Consider the following 25,956-nt stretch of genomic DNA (forward strand, 5'->3'; position numbering starts at 1 on the left):
AGCAGCAGGAACTAGGAGACTAGTCAGGATCGAGGGAAAGATGAATGCAGCAATGTACAGAGACATCCTTGTTGAAAACCTGCTCCAGAGGGCTCTGGACCTCAGACTGGGGCGAAGGTTCATCTTCCAACAGGACAACGACCCTAAGCACACAGCCAAGATAACAAAGGAGTGGCTACAGGACAACTCTGTGAATGTCCTTGAGTGGCCCAGCCAGAGCCCAGACTTGAACCTGATTGAACATCTCTGGAGAGATCTGAAAATGGCTGTGCACCGACGCTCCCCATCCAACCTGATGGAGCTTGAGAGGTCCTGCAAAGAAGAATAGGAGAAACTGCCCAAAAATAGGTGTGCCAAGCTTGTAGCATCATACTCAAAAAGACTTGAGGCTGTAATTGGTGCCAAAGGTGCTTCAACAAAGTATTGAGCAAAGGCTGTGAATACTTAAGTACATGTGATTTTTGTTTTTTGTTTTTCATTTTTTTAGATTTCAAACAAACTTCTTTCACATTGTCATTATGGGGTATTGTTTGAAGAATTTTGAGGAAAATAATGAATTTAATCCATTTTGGAATAAGGCTGCAACATAAAATGTGGAAAAATTGAAGCGCTGTGAATACTTTCCGGATGCACTGTATACACACACACTTCAAACAAATTGCTCAGTGTAATTTTTCCAGTCACTCATGATTTCAAGATAAGGGTTTTTTAAAATAATTTTATTGAGATTGCACTCGCACAACAGCTATTTCTTTTAAGAGCTGAGTTTTTTATGACTTTGTAAGATTTTTTTAATTTCTATGACTTTTACAGGCCTGGAAATCACAATTTTCAAATTCCTATTTCCTATGGCCCAGATTACTTCCATAAAACATGAAAGAAAACCTCTGTGTTTAAGTGAACTACAAGCAAAATTTTTCTTGGTTCTTCCTTTATTGAATGAAAATATCCCTATATCCTTTCACTAACTCTATACTAACATATACTATTTCAAGATTGAAAGAGAGACTAACAGAAAGATCATGTTTGTGATAGTTCACCCAAAAATTAAAATTCTGTGATTATTTACTCAGCCTTTACTCATTATTTACTCCTCCCACCACCCCCCTTTCTAAGCAGCTCTTTTCTTTACAAAGAAAAGGTCAGCTCCAAAAAGTTTTGAAGTTCAAAAGACTTCAGAGAGAATATATAGGTTTATGGACGACTTTTTGTTATTTTTGGAGCTTACACTATGGTCACTATGAACTGTCGAATGGAAAAGAGTTGACAAAGATTCTTCAAAAATTCTCATTTTGTACTCCAAATAATAATAAAATAACAAAAACAATGGAACAACATTTTTGGGTAAACTATTCCTATAAAAACTAGAAAGATCACGTGTTCTTTAAGCATACTAAATTCTCAAATGTTTATAATTTTCAAACTGTTCAGGAAAGATATTGAGTCCATCAAAGCTAAAAATGTACAAAATAATCACATAAAGAGACATAGGGGAAATAACCTGGCGAAATAATGCCGTTACAGGGACATCAGCTTCAAGAACCAACAAATGAAATGAGACATGAAAAACAACAAACAGAGAAATACACAGAAATGAGAATTAAAAGATTCTTTGATCCTGAATGAGAAATGGTAAAAATGCTTAAAGAGAACAGATAGAGAAAAAGTGTCTGTCATTGATCCAGCTAATAGTGTCTGAGAGCAGTTTATGCTTCATTTGGGCCAACACTCCACCTCTATTACAGCACACAATCAATTACAGCACGTTTAGAGACAGAACACAAGAAAGATTGGAGGGAAAAATGGGTGACAAAAGTAGGGAGTGAGCGACTGAACAGAAGGGATGAAGTGTGGCTGAAGTAATTTGCGAGCTATTCTCCACACAAGTGGAATGTTCAATCATGCACATGTCTCTCTCTCTCTCTCTCGCTGCTGTCCTTTCATCCTTAAACATTCTCCCTGCACCTCTTCGTTCACTTGTCTGTCCTCCCTCCATCCCTCTGTCTTTTCTCATTTTAGATCCATTTTAGATCAAGCGTTTGACAGCCCCTTAAAAACCTTTAAATGTCACCCTGACAAAAGAAAACGGCGAACAACGGTGCACAAACTCCCCACTTTACCTGCAAAACATAGTTGTTCTCTCCGTTTTAGCCTTTGTCAAACTTTTGTCAATTTGACAGGTTGATTCTATTTTCTACAGTATGAATGTGCAGCAAAGTGTGCAGTCATGTACTCGCGTGCGTGTGTGTGTGTACACATGCATTTTATTTGCCCACACTCATTTTCCCAAGTCATTTGGAATGCTAAATAGTGCTAAATAGTAACTACAACTGAAACTGCTGAGAGAACTCAGTAATTGTATTTTTTATTTTTCATTGAGTCAACTAATAGAAAAATAATAATAATAATAATAAGATGACTCTATGCGTTACATTGCCCATTGATGTCATGTTCCTCCTGGAAGGCAACTGATGTGAGTACCCAAATGGGTTCGATTCCTAGGGAAGACACATATTTACGTTTTCAAAGTATATAAATTTGGGCTGGGAAATATAATGTGTTAAAAATAAAAAATGAAGCAAATAATGGAGTATCCATTTTTTTCACTTCCTGAAACTTCACTAATGTTTTTCCCGACTTCCTTTGGCTAAAATTGGCATATATAAATTTCCAGGAGGCTGCCGTATCTCTTTGCATCACCAGCAAATGTTTCTCACTGTCATCTGAACCAGTGTATTGGCAATGTACTCTTAAGTTTACCTTGCCATTAAAGCTTGTTATCAACTGAATCTGCCAATTTGATCCTATTATTAAGAAAGTCCACTGGGAAACGGCAGAAGATTTTGCTCAACCTTTAATTGCAGCATGTCCACTGATTTTATAGCATGTAAACATATACTTTTATCAAAGATTTCTACCTGTAGAAATGTGTCTAGTTAACTCCATTTGAAAAAAATAAATAAATAAAAAACCTGGAATATTATAGCATGTGCTATCAGAATCAGAATCAAAATGAGATTTATTGCCAAGTATGCTAACATATACAAGACATTTGTCTTTGTGACAGGAGCTTCCAGTACACAACAATACAAAAACAGCAACAAGACTTTAAAATTTTTTTTTTAAATTGAATAAAAAATAGATAAATATTGAAAAGAAAAAAGTATATATAGAATACACAATAGACAATATCTATATATAAATACATATACATACATACACACACAGATACACATACGTAGTGCAAATCTAAATACAAATCGGTTATATACAGTGCAAGGGAATGTAATGGCAGAAGAGGTAGGATGTGTTGGATAATATAAAAAGACTAAGCTGTGTATTGCACATTAATTATTGCTCAAAGGGGCAGTTTTAACAGTTCATGAGATGGATAGCCTGGGGGAAAAAACTGTTCCTGTGCCTGATGGTTCTGGTGCTCAGAGCTCTGAAGCGTCAGCCAGAAAGCAACAGTTCAGAAAGGTAGTGGGCAGGGTGAGTGGGGTCCAGAGTGATTTTTCCAGCCTTTTTCCTCACTCTGGAAGTGTATAGTTCTTGAAGGGAGTGCAGGGGGCAACCAATAATCCTCTCAGCAGTCCGAACTGTCCTTTGTAGTCTTCTGATATCCGATTTCGTAGCTGAACCAAACCAGACAGTTATAGAAGTGCAGAGGGCAGACTCAATGACTGCTGAGTAGAACTGTATCAGCAGCGCCTGTGGCAGGTTGAACTTCCTCAACTGGCAAAGGAAGTACAACCTCTGCTGGGCCTTTTTCGCAATGGAGTCAATGTGAGTCTCCAACTTCAGGTCCTGTGAAATGGTAGTGCCCAGGAACCTGAATGACTCCACTGCTGCCACAGTGCTGTTTAGAATGGTGAGGGGGGAGTGTTGGGGGGGTTCCTCCTTAAGTCCACAATCATCTCCACCATTTTGAGCGTGTTCAGCTCAAGATTGTTTTGACTGCACCAGACAGCCAGCTGTTTAACTTCCCTTCTGTATGCAGACTCATCGTCATCTCAGATGAGGCCGATGACAGTGGTGTCGTCTGCAAACTTCAGGAGCTTGACAGCAGGGTCCTTGGTGATGCAGTCGTTAGTGTAGAGGAAGAAGAGTAGTGGGAAGAGCACACATCCCTGGGGGGCACCAGTGCTGATTGTACAGGTGCTGGAAGTGAATTTCCCCTGCCTCACAAGCTGCTGCCTGTCTGTCAGAAAGCTGGTGATCCACTGACAGATAGACGTGGAAACAGAGAGTTGGTGTAATTTATTCCGGAGAATGGCTGAGATGATGGTGTTGAAAGCTGAACTGAAGTCCACAAAAAGGATCCTTGCATATGTCCCTGGTCTGTCCAGATGTTGCAGAATATGATGCAATCCCATGTTGACTGCATCATCCACAGATGCAAATTGAAGGGGATCTAGAAAGGGTCCATTGATGTCCTTCAGGTGGGCCAACACCAGTCTCTCAAATGACTTCATGACCACAGACGTCAGGGCGACAGGTCTGTAGTCATTAAGTCCTGTGATTTTTGGTTTCTTTGGGATGGGGATGGTAGTGGAACGTTTGAAGCAGCATGGGATTTCACATTGCTCCAGTGATCTATTGAAGATCTGTGTGAAGATGGGGGCCAGCTGGTTAGCACAGGATCTAAGACATGCAGGTGAAATGCCATCTGGGACCTGTGCTTTCCTTATCCTTTGTTTTCAAAAGACACGGCACACATCATCTTCACAGATCTTAAGTGCAGGTTGAGTAGCAGGAGGGGGGAGGAGGGGGGTTGCAGGAGGTGTTGGTGTTTGTGTGAAGTGAAGGTCAGACTGGGTGTGGGGTGTGAGATCGGGCCTTTCAAATCTACAGTAGAACACATTCAGATTGTCAGCCAGTTGTTGGTCCACCACAGGGTTGGGGGCAGGAGTCCTGTAATTTGTAAGTAGTTTCATGCCACTCCACTCTGATGCAGGGTCATTAGCTGAAAACTTTTTTTTCAGCTTCTCAGAGTATCTTCTTTTAGCCACTCTGATTCCCTTATTCAGTGTGTTCCTGGCCTGATTGTACAAGACTTTATCCCCAACTCTGTAAGCATCCTCTTTGTCATTGTTAAATGTTAAATAAGTCCTAGTAGGAATGCACATATCCTCACAGAATCTGATATATGATATAACAGTATCTGTGAGCTCATCCAGATTGGTGTCTGCAGCTTCAAAAACACTCCAATCAGTGCAGTCAAAGCAGGCTTGTAGTTCCAGCTCTGATTCATTGGTCCATCTCTTTACAGTCCTTAATAAAGGTTTAGCAGATTTTAATTTCTGTCTGTAGGTTGGAAGAAGATGAACCAGACAGTGATCAGATAGTCCCAAAGCTGCTCTAGGAACAGAGCGATATGCATCCTTTATTGTTGTGTAGCAGTGATCCAGTATATTTCTGTCTCTGGTTGGGCATGTAATGTGCTGTTTGTATTTGGGCAGTTCACGTGTGAGGTTTGCCTTTTTAAAATCCCCAAGAATGATAATAACTGAGTCCGGGTATTGTTGTTCCATGTCTGTGATTTGATCAGCCAGCTGTTGCAGTGCGGCATTCAAATACACGTTTGGCACGATATACACACTCACCAGAATAAACTAGGAAAACTCCCACGCCGAGTAGAAAGGCTTACAGTTAATAAAGAGCGCTTCCAAATTAGGACAGCACATCTTCTTTAACATTGTTACATCTGTACACCAACTTCATTTACAACTCATTGATGTAAAAGCATGTTCCACCGCCTCTCGTTTTCCCCGTTAACTCTGCAATGCGATCCGCTCTGAACAGCTGAAAGCCCGGCAGATGTAACGTGCTGTTTGGAATGGCTTCATTCAGCCAGGTTTCTGTGAAGCACAAGGCAGTAGAGGTTGAAATGTCCTTGTTTGTGCAGGTGAGGAGATGTAGTTTGTCCGTTTTGTTAGGGAGAGAGCGGAGATTCGCAAGATGAATGCTTGGCAGTGCTGTTCGAAAGCCACGTTGACGGAGCCTGACCAGTGTGCCTGCTCGTCTCCCTCGCCTGCATCTCATAGCGTGTTTAAACAACACAGCCGTGCCTCCAACTAAAATGTCCAACAAAACATCCGATTATTCAAAATCCGGGAAAAGATTGACTGGTGTATGCTGTCGAATGTTCAGCAGTTCTTCTCTGGTAAAACTAACTGGAAAAAGATTACTAAACACAGGACAAACAAACAAAAACAACAAAACAATAGGAGCGCTCCACACCGAGGCGGCCATCCGCGGTGCCATCATGATATATATATATATATATATATATATATATATATTTAAATAATTAAAACAAATTATTACTAACCAATTTCTTGCTAATTCTTTGAGACAAGGTATAAAATAAATCTATTTATGATTATATTTTAATGTTTGTTTTAATGTACCATGTACCATGATTAATCACAGAAAAGTGTGCGATTAACTAGTTTAAAAAAATTAATTGATTCACAGCCCTAATATACATTATTATTCTCAGCATTCTAGTTTTTAGGTGTCAACCTTATTGAAATTCTTATATTTTAGGATGATTTCATTCGTTCATATAATTCGACTGTTTATTCATTTAAAAACCTTGTTGTTTTTGTGCCAGAAAAATATGGCTCTCCTTAAATTTGAAAAACTGAGGCTATTTGTTACTCTGGGAAGTTGTCATAAGGGCTATATCACATTAACGATAATATTTTGAGTCAAAAGTCTAAAGGTGCTAAAGGTTTTGTGTTTTCTTCTTCAATTTTCTTCAAAACCCTCTTAAATCAAAATGATTTTTGTGAATTCTACCCTCCTAAGTAAATTTTCATAGTTTTTGTCATAGCTCTTGGGTAAACACGCAAACTTAATCCAACTACACTGGTCAACTTTAAGGCAAGGGTCAGATATTTACCGAAAAGTTAATTTTGTTCTTAGGACAAAGGTATTTTTCCTGAAAGGTCGGAACATGCAGTCACATTTTTAATGGGGCATGTTGTCACATGTGCTTTAAATGTCATAGAATTTATCAATTACAATATTGCTGGCCAAAACAATGTTTAAATATATTTTTGTACATTACCTTTTCCATTTGTGTTGTTTCATGAATCGTTTTGTGCCTCATCAATGTTTTAATATTTTACATTTTGCTGCACAGACTGCAATAGGCTGTTTATGCAGGCACAGATTTGATTAAATGATTAGTTTGACTCTAGTTTAACCCTGCCGGTGGGCCACGAGAATTTGTTTTTTTTATCAAAAGGTTAATAACTACAGTCTTGACCAACACAGAATAGGTATTGTTTTAAAGCTTAGAAGCTCTACTTTACAATGCATCTAGGCATTATGACCATACAGTGCTTTGAAATTTGCAGACAAATCAGAAGTGTTCCATTTTGATAATTTATTACAAATTTTGCACTGTACATATTACATATTATTGTAATCGGTAAAAACATCAATCTCATTAAATAGCAATGAGTCATAAGTTTTTGGAAAGCTCTGAAAGAGTAGAATACAACCAGCCTATTTGTTTTACTCACATATAGTGAGTAATAGCTAAGTATATGTCTTTGACATACCTGTTTCATGTTAACAGGTGTTGCTCATATGCCGCATTTTCACTTATAACTTCAAGAAAAATACACAGAACATAAAATATCACATACCATTACTTAGAGGAGGCAATTATCTATGAAACGAGCCCACACACAAAGTAATCAAATGGATACATCATTAGATAACCCACACGAAGCACAATGTGCACACAATATCTGGCTATTTGGCATCATGCTATCTGGTTAAAGGGTTAACTGCTGTAAATTCTGAGTAGCTTCTAGCTTGGCAGGCTATAGTTTCAAAGTAGCTTCTCCAACACTGCACAAGAGAGACGCACCTGAGGTTGAGCGAGATGGAGGGAGGGCAAAAGGATCTTTGTTTTGACAGATGAACCATGACAGCGCTGCATGTTTGATATCTGTTTGTGTGTAAATGCCAGCAGCCTTGAAAACCATCCACATTTGGGCTGGGTGTTAGGACAATGTTATCGGATATCAATGATGTCTTACAAAGATCGCCGATCGCGACACTCATTGACAGACGATGATCGACAACATCGTGAAATGGCAAAACCATGAATCTGGGAAGTCACCAAATATATTAACAGTAGCCCAGGGTGTGAAACAAGAACTTGCCACCCGTAAAATGCGACAAGGCTGAATCCAGTCCACAAGCTCCTTCGCCAAATGTCAAAGGGGGGGGGGGTTGACGATGTAATCGTATATTACAATATTTTTTAAGGCAATTATCGATAAAATATATTTTGACATATCGCCCAGCCCTTATCCACACCCACTCAGTCACTTAGCCTGAGGCCCGTCAACTGAGCTAACACTGACTTGCCTCTGTCTGTGTATGAGTGTGTGTGAGAGGTAAGATAAGGTTTAAGCGCTCAGCATGTGGCTAAGTGTACACGTCAACATCATTTTACATGAACATGCCAGTGTGATGTGTGCCGTTAATGAGGGGATACATGTTTGGAATGTCTAATTTTCAGCACAAGGGCCTCTTGTCTTTTCGAAGAGTGCTTCCGCAACTTATCGGTTTGCATCCAGGAAGGTTGTACTGATGACACTTTCGTACATAAGAAATTAAATGTCGAAATCAATCGTGTCCACTCAGAGCTTGATGCTGATTGGCTAACTTAGACAGGACAACTGGACTGAAGTCATCACTTTTTCTCTCTCGCTCTAAATCTATTCCTGACCTGCTCTGAGATAACTGATAGATCTGTGTCACTACAATTCACTTTTGACACTCTCAAAAGTTAATGTTCATGCAAATGGACAAGAGTGAGACAAGGGGAGGAAGAGAGAGAGACAGAAAGACAGAGACATATCCCAGGCTTATAAACATAACTATGAAGCCTACAGATCTGTGAGAAACTAATGCATGTGATAGGTTTTTGTGAGAAACAACACAAAACGTAAATAATTTTCCAGTGAATATTCAGTGAAATTGTGTTGCACGTTCATGTTTTTAGCTCTAAACAATGCAAGCTTCTCTCATAGCGCAAATGAACATGCAAAAGATGTCAAGATTTTCACTGAAAAAGTACTTACATTTCGTGTCAAAACTGCCTTCAGAAGATTTGGAAAATGACACACGAGTCACATGGACTACCCTTATGATACTTTTGAGTCTTTATTAAGCTTTAAGTGAGTCACTATCCAATGCCAGTGTAATGAAGAGATGGACTACGATGTACATTAAAACAAGTCATACAGGTTTGGAATGACATGAGGGTGAGTAAATTATCATTTTTGTGTGAACTATCCCTTTAAAACTACCATTTAAAAACATTGTATTCTGTAATACAGAAAGACATACTGGATCATTAAGTAAACAGACAGAAACACATGCTTGGAAATAAACATGCACATTAAATATATATATTTATGCACATGGCCTGCAGCGGTGTGTTTGACACGGTGAGTAAATTGGCACAGGAATGAATGGCTGGTGGTGAATCATATCTTTAAATCTTGGTCTGAATGACCTTTTTCATGGGCTCTCATGCTGAGCAGGTCAGAGTATAAATCTAACACTGTAATTACACGAATATTCCAGCGAGTTTTCGCGGGTATAATGGCTGCTTCTCTCATAATAATTGTCTAATTAGTGAACACATACATTTTCAGCCAAACTGTCTCTCTATCTGTTTCTCTCTCTTATTCCCTTGAGACTTTTATGTATTATAAAAATCTTTACTTTCTTTTCAACTGCATATTCCTGCTTTTGGTCTATTGCTGTGTCTAAAAACCAATCAAAATGTCCCAAAATGCTCAAATGTTCAATCTAATGTCCCAAAATGCCATGATGTTTTAAGGTAGGCAGCTCATTGGTTTTGAGAAACAGCTAATGTATCAGAATGAATCTCATGAAACCTGTCAAGAACAAGTACAGGTCATATTTCAGCCCAACATGAAAAGAGAAAATAAACTGTATGTCACTTAGAGCAAATGAGAAATTATTTTTAGGACCAATAAGATTTTTTTTTTTTTTTTTTTTTTTTTGCATTGTGATATTATATTCATTACAATTAAAAAACATTGTACTACTTTTTTTTTTTTTTACTCTATAGAAAGAAAGAAGTTATAGTAACAGGAATCTAATGAGAAACACTACTGAGAACAATTAGAGTTATAAAAACATTCAGATATTCAGAAAGATATTCAGATACATTACAGTAACAAGAATGTGTGGAGGGAAAATGTGCTTCACTGTCATGAAAACAATGTCAAACTGTCAACAACACCCTAATGGTCCTACAAAGGCTTCATTTTCTATATGCAAAATAATTTTTCTTTTGATTTTGGGGAGTAATGTGACCTTGTATTTATGAGATTCACCATTTATATATTACACAAGTGCATTATCACATTTACAGTATATGTATGAGTGTGAGTGTGTGTGTGTGTGTGTGTGTGTGTGTGGGCAGGTTTAAGTGGTTTACGAGGACTTTTTTTTTAGGTTACAAACTGGTATTTACAAAGGTATTATGCTATAAATGTGGTTTATGAGGACATTTCTAGTGTCCCCATAATTTAAATCGCTTAAAAAACATACTAAACGATGTTTTATTGAAAATTTAAAAATGCAGAAAGTTTTTTGTGAGGGTTAGGTTTAGGGTTAGGGTTAGGGAATACAATCTATAATTTGTACAGTATAAAAATCATTATGTCTATGGAGAGTCCTCATAAGGATAGCCACACCAACATGAATGTGTGTGTGTGTGTGTGTGTGTATGTGTGTGTGTGTGTGTGTGTGTGTGTGTGTGTGTGTGTGTGTGTGTGTGTGTGTGTGTGTGTGTGTGTGTGTGTGTGTGTGTGTGCATATACTGACTGGTGGTGCATCCTCCATTATATTGGTGCTGTATGGGAGATTGGTGAAGATGGGGTCCATGTCTTGAACATCAGTGATGGTAATTGCCAAATTAGCCAGACTGGATAGAGGACGACGTTTATCCTGGTCCTTTAACGGAGAAAAAGATAAAAATAAAAATAAAAAAATACACAAACACATATTATGTTTTTCCATGCAAATGTCATCACCACAATGCTAGAGTGTTGTGAGTGGTTACCAGGGCCTTGCTATGAGGTTGTTAAGATGTTCTGAATGGTTGCTAGGGCATTGCTAAGGTATTCTGGTTGGTTGGTTACTTACTAATAAATGTTGGTTACTTACTAATAAATGTACAATCTAGAGCTCTGTTGAATTGTATGTGTTTTCTAACCGTGGCATTAACAGTGAGCTGATAGGCAGTTGTGGTCTCATAGTCCAGTGCTCTGGTCACAGTAACTGTTCCTCTGGCCCCATCAATGGCAAAGAACGGAGAGAGAGGCTGGAAGGAGAACAGCACACTGCCGCCCGTGCCCTGATCCGGGTCTGTGGCGTTCACCATAAACACTGATGTTCCCACTGGAGTGCTCTGTACACAAACACACACAGAGAGAAATGAAACACATAATTAATTAATTAAGTAAGAAAGAAAGAAAGAAAGAAAGATTATTGCATGAGGAATACTTTGTAATGCTGTGTTTCAGCATATTTCAGATGAGTGACAGTTCTTGTTTTTGTCATTGTACATGTCAGTAAATGACAGACGTCAGAGATGTTCACTGAGACATGATGCAGCCGGCCAGCACAACAGCACACACGTGCCATAAAACTTACTCAGAACATACACAGAGCCCAGAGCTAAACAGCTGGAAGAGTGCATTTAAACAGTCTCGAAGTTTTAACCCCGACCCTAATGCTACAACAAAATATATTTATACACTTATAGCAGGGGTGCTTATAACATCGACCAGTTGATCGCAAGACAACTGCTGAAGGACTTTGTTTAAAGGTCGAAAGGGATTAGAGATAGAACACTACACAAATAACAAGAATCTTAAAGATCATTCTTTTTTTCCTCATTTTGGCTCCCCCAGAGATTTAGCCCGAGAAGGAGCATTGGTATTGGTATTGGTAAGGAAAACAATTTCATAATGCAAAAAAAAAAAAAAAAAAAAAAAACCCTTAACCCTTTAAGCCTGGCAGGCCTGCGAGGAAAATATAATTATCGTCAAACTTTTTAACAACTACAGTCTTGACCAACACAAAATAGGTATCTTTTGAAAGCTTAGAAGCTCTACTTTCCAATGCATGCAGGCATTATGACCAAAAATGAACAAGTGCTTTGAAATTTGCAGACAAATCATAAGTGTTCCGTTTTGATAATTTATAAAAAACTGCACTGTACATCTGTACTATTGCAATCAGTAAAAACATCAAACTGATCAAACAGCCATGTGTCGTATGTTGTTGGAAAGCTCTCAAAGAGTAGAATACAATCAGCCCATTTGTTTTACTCACAGACAAAAATATAGCGAGTAATAGCTAAGGATATTTCTTTGACAATTATTTTGGTGTTGCTTACATGCAGCGTTTTCGCTTATAATTTCACGAAAAATAAACAGAACATAAAATATTACATACCATTATTTAGTGGAGGTGATTATCTTTCAAACGAGCCCACACAAGGTAATTGGATGCAAACTGTGGATCATTAGATAATCCACAGAAAGCACAATGTTACATATGGCCACCAGGAGATGGCGACAAGTAAATGACACAGACTCGATGCAGACTCATTGAGTCAAAAAGCACTCATTCTGTGAAATCTCATTACTAAAATCATGTCTCCATGCTATGCATGCCTTCAGTCATTGTTGTGTTTGCATGTGTAATTAGTTTTTTTTTTTATGTACGATTATTATGTTTAATTTGTTTGGAAAGGCTTTTGGACACATGGAGATGTTTTTGGACACTATGATAAATTATTTTGTAATGTTATAACTTTTGATTGCTTTGTCGTGTCAACACAAACATTTTCTCAGATACAGTTGACATGATTGGGAACAAAACAAAAGCAGTTTTTCAGAGCCACCTTATTTACAACCAGAGATATATCATGTCAAATAAGAAAAATAAGAAAAAATTTTTGGCTCAATTGTTTTCCCCAGCAGTTTCTAGGCTGAGAGTCTGAGAATGTATCATAATTTATATCATTAAACAATTTGAAAAGTTTTCTTTCTAATGACACCAAACACTTTACCCTCCTTTTTTTATTTTTTATTTATTTATATATTTTTTAATTTATTTTTATAAGCCTTTAATTTTGGTTATGCCACTGAAACAGGAAATCCTTAAAAACACCTTAAATGGTTAAAATAGCTTCATTTTCTTTATTCTTAAAATATATTTTTTATCTTTTTCATTTTGATTTTATTAAAAAAAAGAAAAGAAAAAAAAAGTATTTTTTTTTGTTTTTGGAAGAAATTTAACGTTTCTTGACCAGTTTTATAGGATTTTGTGGATTATATTTCATGATTACATAAATTATAGATAAATCATTAAATCTTTAATTCATACAATAAATGTACATATTATAAACAAACAAACACAACAACACTATATGGGAATGACAAGTGCACTTAAACTCATGCTACTCCTGTTTAAAGTCTTGACTGACTATGAATAGTAAGCTGCATTATTCATGTTTATAATCAGGCCTAGGTGGAAACGGTGGACTTTTTCCACATTTTATGTGCTGATTTTGAGGGAACATCTGTAAAATTGTGCAAAAGGGATTTACTGTAAACAGTAAAATCAGTTAAATGGAGCTGAGATTACTTTTATTGGTAGCTGAAATCATCATGAAATAAGATAAATTATTTTATAAACAAACAAATAAAGGGAGGAGAATGTGTAGAACAAATATGAATAAAAGATTTTCCATGATGTGACAGGAGTTGTGCGTGCATAGATTTCGTCCGGTCCTGCTTATAATATGGTACTGTAAATGCATGTATACATAAATGACTCAATATTAATGCACCACTCCCAGAATCCTAAGGCACAAGTAAGAGAGAGGAAAAGAGTGAGAAAGAGAGAGAGACACATCCTATTCCACAAAAGTAAACCAGATCTCTCCTGAGAGGAAGAAGTTGTACTTCTGCAAGTGCTCACTCTTTATCTCTTTCAATAACGCAGCAGATATCCATCCTTTGAAAAAAAAGGATTAGAAAAGATTCAGATAAACTATTGGAGAGGAAGAAAGCGTGAGAGGTACAAGAAGGGAAAAGATAAAAGAGAAAGAGAAAAGAGGATTAGAAAAAGAAGAATGGTAAGAAGGAATGAAGATAGATGTGGACAGTGAATTCTCACTTCTGCTTTTTGGCTTGCCCTGATAACACTCTCTCACACTCATACTGTTCAACTGCCCTAAACTCCTCCATGCTAAAGTTCATACTCTTTCAAAAAACATTTTAGACTAACTGAAATTTAGGAAATAGGAACACTTGTTTAGTCATTCAATTTAATAATGGCCATAAAGTTATAGCACATACAGACTGTATTTTACAAGATATCTGAGCAATGTTTTCTCTGCAAATCTGGTAAGTCAGTGACATATCTCACAACAGTTTTAATAATGACAATGCATCGTTTCCAACACAACTCAAAGTTTCTTTGTTTGTATTTTTCACACTTGGCTCAATTGCTTGGTATGAACCCAAGTTCGATTACACCCTCTCCACCAGCAGGGTTCTTTTCAAATTGTATGATTTGGATCTAAACTAGGGATGGGCATTTTGGTCATTTTGTCTACTCGAGTTCTTGAGGGGCAATGACATGTACATAACTGTATAACATGTCTAACAAACGTCTTTGGCTGCTGCATTGCATCTTGTTGTTCCAGTGTATTGTCTATTCATTGTTATAGGCTGTTATAAAATAACCTGTTACAAAATGTACAAAAGATTGCATAATCAAAATATAATGCATCATATTTTGTCATTATGTGAAGATTCGCTTCCCAACTCAATGAAAGAACGCGCATCTGTCTGTTCTTCCTTCAGGTTACCGTAGTAATCTTAGTAAGCGCGCACCAGTTTTTTTTTTGTGACTCTCTGAACCGTCTATTTTCAAATCGTGGTTGGCTTAACAGGAGACCCCATAACCATCACATTTTTAATATGCATGTTAAGTTGAAGTTCAGTTTTGAAGACGCTGTATTCTGTTCCATTTAGCTGCTCTCTGTCTAGCTGTTTGAAACACTCGCCTGCTGTATGCGCTGCTTCAGCGCGTTGAGTCCACTGCCACACGCCTGGTGTGTGTGTGTGTGTGTCTCCCCAAGTGTTCGCTCCTGTGGGGAAAGCTGCGATGCTCTGTATTGTTGTTGCTGTGATGATTCATAAAGCATTCCATTCAACTCTGAGAGTCATCATTTCCACCTTTCGACTGGGGAAAGTGCAAAAGAATGACATTTTATATTGGACTTCTAACTTGGAAACTCGTGCAGAAATCTTCAACTCCCATTTCATCGAGATGCATGTGTGTGTTACATCACGCAAACTTTTCGGCACCTAGGGCAGGGAGGTTTACTGTCAGTGACAAACATTCACTTTTATTAAATAATATCCATTTATGAGTCAAAGTTTTTACATAAAAGGATAATAAAACGTGTTTAGCAAACGTTTTGCAGAGACAGGTGTTCAAAACACGGTTAATTACACTATCTTTTGATTATCGTAACGATAGCATTGCAGCGCCATATATCAGTTTGGTTGCTATGAGACGTCTCTGACAATCAATGTGCCCCTCAAAATCACAACGTAATCAATCTCAAAATTAAAAATAAGCTCCCTCTTTGACATATTTGTGTTTAGTTGTCAGGTAACTGTCACTGAATTTCGAATTAAGTGAAAAGTCATATCATGCATGATCACCATCAATCATCGTTTTCATGATCGATCATTGCTGCCATGTCCGAGTACCCGAGTACTCGAGTACTCGTGCCCATCCCTAATCTAAACGGCAGTACATTTGCATCATCAATGTGAGTGCCACCATTAATACTAGCGTCAGCTGTTTAGCACTGTATCTAGAAAATTACTCAGGAGGTGAAGACAGCAACTTCACTGTTTAAGTCATGTTTTATCCCTTTGCTTTTACTACCAACATTTTGTGCTGCAGATACATTGCAAGAGATGTGAAAAATGTGAGAAATGTACTATGAATTGGCAAATTATGTCATCAATAGCAGATCACCATTTCAAGATGGTGTGCACTCGAGTTCAGACAGCTTTCAAACCAACCAACCAAACAAACAAACAAACAAACAAACCAAAGTCTGACATCAAACACATTCATGTCCACATCAAAAGCACTAGCAAGAAAGTGCCTAAGAAATTCACCAATTAAATGACATATACAGGATGTTGATGATAAAAAAAAAAACATTTCAGAATAATTAGTGACCCCTATACAAAAAAAAGCATCAATCTGCATTGACAAAGAAATTTGAATTCAAATATAACACTTGAGATAAAAAAAAAAACAGACAAGAGTATAAAATATGAAGAATGATGGTAGAAGAAGAATGCATAAGTGAGAGATGGGGCATATCTAATAGCATTAAAAACTGCAAATATAGCAGGGACTCCCCAGCCTCTTTCAACTGTGGCATGTTAGAGAAGATTATTCCCAAACCATGAGGAGAAAGAGGGAAAGATGTGAGAAGAGTAAAGAGGATACTTATTATTACTGTAGCTTTGTGGCCTTTCTAAACATTGTGGCACAAGAAAATGAGTTCACAAAAAGCAATTACACAAATGTAAAAAATGTGTTTCAGAGTGAGATGTGGAGCAAAATACAGAGTAAGTGAAGCAAAATTCACACACTGGGAGCAATCAGGGTTTGTGTATATCAGATTACACAAAAACCAAGGAGAAAAATGTGATTCAAAGTGAGATGTGATGTTAGATTCATTGTCAAATGTAAGTGGATTGACATTTAAAGTGAAAAGTGGAGAGGTGGAGTGATATTCAGAGTAAAATGTGTAGCGAGATTCACCCACTGAGAGTGATCGATGTTTTGTGTAAATCAGATTACACAAACACCAAGGAGAAAAAAGTGTGGAAAAAATGTGATTCCAGGTGAAATGTAAAGTGAAATTTAGAGTGGAAATTGGAGTGAGATTCAGAATGAAAAGTGGAGTGAGCAATGGCGTAGATTTGGCTTGAACAGTGGGGGGTTGCAGCGTGAAGCATTTACATGTTTCCATTGATCATGGTATAAATATTTGGGGTGGGGGGGTGGGGTTGTACTTGCTTGTTTTGATTATTTGGGTGTTACCTCTCCCCCCATCCTCCTTGGAATCTACACCCTTGGGAGTGAGATTCAGAGTGAAAAGTGAAGTGAGATTCAGTGTGAAATGTGGAGCGAGATTCAGAATGAAAAGTAGAGTGAGATTCAGAGAGAAAAATGGAGTGAAATTTAGAGAGAAAAGTGGAGTGAGACTCAGAGTAAACAGTGGATTGATATTCACAGTGGAGTGAGACAGAGATTAAAAAGTTGAGTGAGATTCAGAATAAAAAGTGGTGTGAGATTCAGAGTGTAAAGGGGAGCGAGATTCAGAGTGAAAAGGGGAGCGAGATTCAGAGTGAAAAGGGGAGTGAGATTCAGAGTGGAGTGAGACCAATATTCAGAGGGGAAAGTGAAGCAAGATTCAGAGTAAAAAGTGGTGCGAGATTGAGAATCAAAAGTTGAGTGAGATTCAGAGATAAAACTGGAATGAAATTCACTGAGAAAAGCAGAGTGAGAGTCAGAGTAAATAGTGGATTAATATTCAGAGTGGAGCGAGACCAAGATTAAGATTAAAAAGAGGAGTGAGATTCAGATTGAAAAGTGGAGTGAGATTTAGAGTGAAAAGTGGAGCAAAATACAGAATGACAAGTAGAGTGAAATTCAGAGTCATAAAGGGAGTCAAATTGAGAGGGAATAGTGGAGTGAAATTCAGAGTGGAGCAAGACTGAGATTCAGAGGGGAAAGTGGACCGAGATTCAGAGTGAAAAGTGGAGCAAGATTCAGAATGAAAAGTAGAGTGAGATTCAGAGAGAAAAATTGAGTGAAATTTTGAGAGAAAAGTGGAGTGAGATTCAGACTGAAAAGTGGAACGAGATTCTGAGTAAATAGTTGAGTGAGATTCAGAATAAAAAGTAGAGTGAGGTTCAGAGTGAAAAGTGGAGTGAGGTTCAGAGTGAAAAGTGGAGTGAGTTTCAGAGTGAAAAGTGGAATGAGATTCAGAATGAAAAGTAAGATGAGATTCAGAGATAAAACTGGAATGAAATTCAGAGAGAAAAGTGGAGGGAGATTCAGAGTCAAAAAGGAAGTGAAATTCAGAGTGAATAGTGGAGTGAAATTCAGTGAAAATTTGAGTGAGATTCAGAATAAAAAGTGGAGTGAAATTCAGAGAGAAAACTGGAATGAAATTCAGAAAGAAAAGTGGAGGGAGATTCAGAGTCAAAAAGGGAGTGAAATTCAGATTGAATAGTAGAGTGAAATTCAGAGTAGAGAGAGACCGAGATCCAGGATAAAAAGTGGAGTGAGATTCAAAGTAAACAGAGGATTAATATTCATAGTGAAGCGAGACTGAGATTAAGATAAAAAAGTGGAGTGAGATTCAGAGTGAAAAGTGGAGTGAGATTCAGAATAAAAAGTGGAGGGAGATTTAGAGTCAAAATGGGAGTAAAATTCAGAGTGAATAATGGAGTGAAATTCAGAATGGAGTGAGACCAAGATTCAGAGTGAAAAACTGAGTCGGATTCAGAGTGAAAAGTGCAGTGAGACGTAGAGTGAGATTCAGAGATGAGAGTGAGATTCAGAGTAGCAAGTGGAGGGAGATTCAGTGTGACCCATGGACTATCATTCACACTGAGACATGAAAGATTCAGATTGATGAGTGGAGCAAAATTCAAAGTGAGATATGGAGTGAGACATGAACAACAAATACTGAAGGGCAGCAACACATTCAGCTGAAGAGCACTGTATAGGCGTGCATACACACACAGCTTTACTACACACTCGGTTAAACATGTTCTTAAGCTTTATAATTACTATTATCTCATATTTCTAAATGATCAAAAGCCCCATTTCAGCTCATTTACACATCTGAAGAATTCCCAGTCTATCTGTGGATACGAATTAGGAGTGTTCACAGGGATTCTCCCTCCTACATCTTGAATTTATCCTTATCATCAAGTGTTCAGCAGCAAAGAAGCATAAATGATTCCTCTGCAGAGAGCAAAAAATTATGTTATGTTATGCTTTTCTGAAGCACTTAAAATAACTGCAGCCTATAATCTGGACAGAACTTGGGATGCACACGGATAGCCGTCATTTGGTTAACCATTTGACACACCTGTATTCAAACACCAAAATCACTATTCGGTTATTCTACATGTGCAATAAATGTCTTCAACCCGACCTGAGTCCAACGAGACTCGATAAACCAGTGGGTTTTAGCAGGGTTTGGGTCAGTTTTTCAATTATAGGGGCAGTTAGGGACAGTTCACATGTTTTTGTGTGCGTCTGCACTGTTTTTTATCTTAAAATGCGCTGGACGGACACCTTTGACCATTGTCAACGGTCAGAGTGTCTCACAGTGTCTCACATAGGAGGACTACTGCATTTTTTAGATGCCGTGTCAAGTTAAAAAGAACTTTAATTTTTATAAACACATCTCAAGACACCCATGTTCTGTTTCATTTGTTGCGCTAGGTCTAGCCTTTTTAGTGCAGGTGCCAAATGATTCGACATTCTGAAGAAGTTCAGGTTGCAAAGAGGACTTCATGTGACTGTTACACAGTTACACATCATTCCAGAATGTTTTTCACCTGGAAAAGTTACAGCGCTTGATAAATGGTAAGCTAATGTTTTTCCCCTTTGCTCTGGTGTGCAAGACAATAATTCCACAAGTTAAATGCTAAACCATTTAAAAATTGAACCACCCCAAAGAGGCTAATAAACCGCAGCAGCATAACTCCACGCACATGACAGTACTAGCGTTTTACGCCACACTGAAATGTGAACCTGTCCAGGCAGTGAACATATCAGGTTTGACTCTCATATGATGTATTTTCCATTGGTTAACAATTCTATGTCGCAGGCAGTGACAGTTTAGTTATTTTTATTTTTTTACTTTAATGTGAATGATTTGATCATTTGAATATCTATGTATTGTGCTATTTGGGCTCATGCAGTAGCTCCCTGTGCACTTTATTCCCTGCAATTTTGAGTAGTGTTTGAGGCTGTGGTGATGTGGGTGTGGCCAAGCAACGTCTGTGCAGAGCGAGGCCGGGAGAGGAAGAGCAGTAAGGATTGACAACTGTGGAAAATTATCTCTAACAGCTGTTTTGTGTTGCAGTGAGAGCTGGAGAGGGATAAAAGAGCAATCCAGACTGCCGGAGGAGAGAGAGAGAGAGAGAGAGAGAGAGAGAGAGAGAGAGAGAGAGACGCACAAAGTTGTGTGTGCATGTTTGCGTTCAGTGTACTCCTGAAAAGCATTTTTATACACTGACAAGTGTTGATAATAAATGACCCACGTGTACTGTTAACCTGACCCCGCTTCCTCCTTCACAAGAGTGCAAGAGATCTTTCATGTTTTTTATTCCCGCTTCCCAACAAATAACCGAATAACCATTCGTGAACCCTTGCAATCATCCAGATATTGCAAACAGTTACTGTGCACATCCCTAGACAGAACTGTGGATCCAAGGTATGTAATGCACTATATTCTATGATTGTAAACCCTATGTATTAAAAGCTCTGTTTAAATCTGCTATACCAGGGGTTTTCAACCATTTTCTGGCCAAGGACCCCTTGGTATGTAGAGAGATGGAGCAAGGACCCCCCTTGCATATTGTCTGAAAATTGAGTGTTGCAAAATGACTGTATGCACCTTTAATTATGTTGATTTGACAGTCACTGTCAGTGTAGCCTATGGCAGCTTGATAATCTCAGCAGTAACTATGTATTTAGACATATTACATATACATACGTAGGTCCATACTGTATATTAAGTATAGGCCTATTGTTCTGAAAGCAAAAAGCAACTAATAATACAAGAAACTGTAGGTTGACATTCGCACACAGTGAAAAATGCATAGCAGATGCGTTTACTTATGCAACCCTCTACTGCAGCACTGCTTAACATGATATGCATTGCGTTATGAGTGGCTCGTAATGAGCATGGGCGATAGGCTAATTTCAGCAAATTTTAACAATTTTCGGCGTTCCGTTTAGTTCATATCAAAATAAAACGGGATGCAGGAATATGAGGAAGGATTACTGCAAGAGGAAGATTTGGCATGCAGGTTCGAGGGGCTTCAGAATGTGGATGGACTAAAATCTTAAAAAATCTTCTCTCGCCAGGGACGTGCGAGCGCGACGCGATCGTTTGTGTTCCATGACTACTACCGGGTCCTTGAATAATGTATAACGTGCGAGTAAGGGCAGCCATCAAAGTTTCTGGTGCCCCCTAGGGAGTTGGTGCCCTACGCAGACTGCGTAATATGCATATAGGGAGTGGCGGTACTGACTCGCGTGCAAGTGATTATTACAAGTGCCGGTGGTGGATCAAACAGAAATTTGCGGACCCCCTGCAGCACCACCGCAGACCTCCTAGGGGTTGCAGACCCCTTGTTGAAGACCCTTGTGCTATACAGTATATGCCAATTTAGATCTACCCGTCCACATTTTTGCTCTCATGTACAAAAGTGAAATTTTACATTATGCAAGAGACAAATACTGAGCTACGCACAACAAAATGCAAATATCAGTTAAAACCACAAAATGTCTGGAACAGATCTTTTAGTCCAGTTTATGTGCTAAATCCAGTGGCCCTCAAAGGTCTGTATCACCTCTACAGTACCCAGTTCACCGACCATTACATTGTGCATTAAACAATTAACCTGATGCAACAGAGACACATTAGCAATTTAACTCATTGAGCACTCACCCTGAAAACACATTGGTAGTTAGAAGGTCTCCCAGACTGGCCAAGCTGATAAGGTATGTTCTGAGGGGTTTTTTGGTGCACTTGTCAGCAGGTCAGACCGGGACACTAGCTAGACAATCTTAACACCAGACAGACCAGCTTAAACCAGGTAAGACCAGCAAACCTCCTCAGCAGGGCACTACATACTCACTAAGACTCAATTAGCAAATAAATAGTTGGAGTTCGTGCCTTTGGTTTCAAGTAGCCGTTCATCACGTGAGCTGCAATGTCTTCACTCCCATTGGTACTCACTGCACAGCGTTGCTGCTTATTTGCCTAAAGTTGAGTTTCATTCACATTTGTTGTATCACCAACTATTGCTGATGCTCATGTTTCTGGAAATCACCAACTCTCATTGAAAATGGATGACATCTGGTCACTTTATCCCTGTAATTCACTACATGTGTGAACGCCCCTTAATCTACCACTCTAAAAAGTTATCATACTCTCTTGTTCTCTGATGTTCTTTAAACACTAAAACGTATGTGGTTAGCCAGCTATTGTCTTACTTTTTATACAACTGAAAAGTTGTTTTAGCGACTTAGCGCCTCTCTCATCGTGGCTGGCCATTAGCGCTTTCTTGTTGCTAGCTTTGGCAAGGGGGGCTGATTAAAGTTAGATTGCAATACAGGCACGAACAGCTGGCTGTTCAAAGTTAAAGGGCAAGCGGGGGAGTGAATGCAAGTTAGGAACAAAGTTCAAGTTTAGTAAAGGTTTAGCATGAGTGGATGTCTGAGTGTAGTAGCGTACTGTAGGTTTTCAGTGATTGGGAGGGTTAATAGAGACATTGTGTGATAGAGGAGGTTAGGTACAGTGTGAAACTGAGGCTAGCTCTGTTAAAGTAAAAGGGCTAATTTGCAGAGCCAGCGTGGTGCGGTGGCATGATCACGCAGTGCGCTAGCTTAAAGCTGCAAACCCCTGCAGGGTACAAGCAGAGCTGGCCGAGCACTGCCAACAATAATGCACTGATTACAGCTATGCCCGCTAAAAGACTGGACTCAAACGCCCACTCCACAAGCTACAGGACTCATGATTACGCCTCTCTTTCTCTCTACTTTCATTCCTTCTCTTTCTTTTTCTCACTTTGTAATGTCACTTTCCTTATTTGACTTTCATAGTTTGACTAATTCTCTTTTCCTCTCGCTATCTCGCTCTCACTCTCTAGCTAACACTACTAGATTGTCAGTTGTGTGAGTTTCACTGCAAGCCGTCAGAGTTTAAAGAGAAATGACAGAGACACAGACAGCAGGTTGCCCTTGCTGAAGATACTTTCTCCCAAATTATGCCAATTATAATGCAACTATATACGTTTTAATTTGACGCCTACATCAGACAAGGAAATTATTATGTAAATGAATATATTATCCCTCCTTTTGTTCAAAATCTGCTCAGTTTGTGTTATGAAAACAACACAGGATGGAATAAACATCTGTTTGATGCTGTAGAACTTCATCCTGAGAACAACAATGTCTGTGAGTTGGCAAATGCCGGCGATATACAACACAAGCAATTCTAATACATTATAGTGCTTGTTTTTCACTTCAAATACACATATATTCCTCTCTATTTCCCCCCGAAAAATTGAATCATTTTCCAAATTGCATACTTGTATTTCTAAGTCTTGTGTTGCACCGTCATCCATCAGAGCGAGAGAGATACCTCATAAATCAGCACTGAAATGAGCTTATCAATTATTCAACACCTTATCCAACATGCACACAAACACAATGCCCTTCAGACCAACATTGCAGAAGTGTGTGTGTTTTAATGACAGAGACAAAAAAGTAGCCCACTTAATGCATGCCAACATAGTCTCATGTGAATTCATAAGAACAGTACAATATGTAGATTTCTTAAGAAATCTTACAACTTTCGAAAGCTTTGAACTTACAACATATACACCAACCAATCACATTCCCTTATCTCCTTCAAAACACTGGTATTTAGCCTATTTAACCTAAAACATATTTATCAATTACAATCAAGGTCACAGCTTCAAATTTATGGTTAGGTTTAGGTATGGGGTTTGTATTGTGGGTTAAAATTATGAAACATATCATACACACACACATTTTGAACCCGAAAGTTTTGCTTTCTTCCGTAAACGGCAGGGTATATACACTGTATATGTATAGTTACATTACTATAATTGCTATGTTTGGGGTCTGGGTAAGGTGTTACATTTTATGGTTAGTTTAGATATGGGGTTTGGGTTAGGGGTTAAAATGAGAAATAAAATATCACTAAAGCATGTTCGAAACATGGAAGTTTCTCTTTCTTCTGTCCAACACAGCTTTTTCAGTACTATCATGGTTAGGTTAAGGGGCTGGGTAACGTGTTACACTTCATTATTAGTTTTGCCTTTCCTTGACACACATTTAGTTTTACAAAGAAGAAACGAAGCAACGGGCTCTACAAGGACACGTAGAAAGCGTATGTGATTGGTTGGTATATAAGTTGTACGTTTCTTGTCGAACAAAGTCATTCTATTTCTTAAAATTTCACCATCTCGTACTATTCTTACGAATTCGCATGGTATCTGGTTCACCCCCCAAAAAACAAAATATATATACAGGTGCATCTCAATAAATTAGAATGTCATGGAAAAGTTCATTTATTTCAGTAATTCAACTCAAATTGTGAAACTCGTGTATTAAATAAATTCAATGCACACAGACTGAAGTAGTTTAAGTCTTTGGTTCTTTTAATTGTGATGATTTTGGCTCACATTTAACAAAAACCCACCAATTCACTATCTCAAAAAATTAGAATATGGTGACATGCCAATCAGATAATTAACTCAAAACACCTGCAAAGGTTTCCTGAGCCTTCAAAATGGTCTCTCAGTTTGGTTCACTAGGCTACACAATCTGCTGATCTGACAGTTGTCCAGAAGACAATCATTGACATCCTTCACAAGGAGGGTAAGCCACAAACATTCATTGCCAAAGAAGCTGGCTGTTCACAGAGTGCTGTATCCAAGCATGTTAACAGAAAGTTGAGTGGAAGGGAAAAGTGTGGAAGAAAAAGATGCACAACCAACTGAGAGAACCGCAGCCTTATGAGGATTGTCAAGCAAAATCGATTCAAGAATTTGGGTGAACTTCACAAGGAATGGACTGAGGATGGGGTCAAGGCATCAAGAGCCACCACACACAGACATGTCAAGGAATTTGGCTACAGTTGTCGTATTCCTCTTGTTAAGCCACTCCTGAACCACAGAAAACGTCAGAGGCGTCTTACCTGGGCTAAGGAGAAGAAGAACTGGACTGTTGCCCAGTGGTCCAAAGTCCTCTTTTCAGATGAGAGCAAGTTTTGTATTTCATTTGGAAACCAAGGTCCTAGAGTCTGGAGGAAGGGTGGAGAAGCTCATAGCCCAAGTTGCTTGAAGTCCAGTGTTAAGTTTCCACAGTCTGTGATGATTTGGGGTGCAATGTCATCTGCTGGTGTTGGTCCATTGTGTTTTTTGAAAACCAAAGTCACTGCACCCGTTTACCAAGAAATTTTGGAGCACTTCATGCTTCCTTCTGCTGACCAGCTTTTTAAAGATGCTGATTTCATTTTCCAGCAGGATTTGGCACCTGCCCACACTGCCAAAAGCACCAAAAGTTGGTTAAATGACCATGGTGTTGGTGTGCTTGACTGGCCAGCAAACTCACCAGACCTGAACCCCATAGAGAATCTATGGGGTATTGTCAAGAGGAAAATGAGAAACAAGAGACCAAAAAATGCAGATGAGCTGAAGGCCACTGTCAAAGAAACCTGGGCTTCCATACCACCTCAGCAGTGCCACAAACTGATCACCTCCATGCCACGCCAAATTGAGGCAGTAATTAAAGCAAAAGGAGCCCCTACCAAGTATTGAGTACATATACAGTAAATGAACATACTTTCCAGAAGGCCAACAATTCACTAAAAATGTTTTTTTTTATTGGTCTTATGATGTATTCTAATTTTTTGAGATAGTGAATTGGTGGGTTTTTGTTAAATGTGAGCCAAAATCATCACAATTAAAA

At 38.5% G+C, this 25,956-nt stretch overlaps 1 protein-coding gene across 1 annotated transcript in view; it reads right to left on the bottom strand.

The window, feature by feature from the left end:
* Positions 1–25,956, bottom strand: part of cdh23 (cadherin-related 23) — a 340,743-nt gene that overhangs the window by 190,390 nt on the left and 124,397 nt on the right. The window contains exons 7-8 of the mRNA XM_051648347.1: positions 11,291–11,485; positions 10,900–11,028 (exon numbers count right to left, since the gene is read on the bottom strand). Coding sequence (XP_051504307.1) covers positions 10,900–11,028; positions 11,291–11,485 — 324 coding nt within the window. The remainder of the gene's footprint in view (positions 1–10,899; positions 11,029–11,290; positions 11,486–25,956) is intronic.

This window comes from Myxocyprinus asiaticus, chromosome 21, assembly GCF_019703515.2.
Source record: "Myxocyprinus asiaticus isolate MX2 ecotype Aquarium Trade chromosome 21, UBuf_Myxa_2, whole genome shotgun sequence".
In the NCBI taxonomy this organism is placed as follows: Eukaryota; Metazoa; Chordata; class Actinopteri; order Cypriniformes; family Catostomidae; genus Myxocyprinus; species Myxocyprinus asiaticus.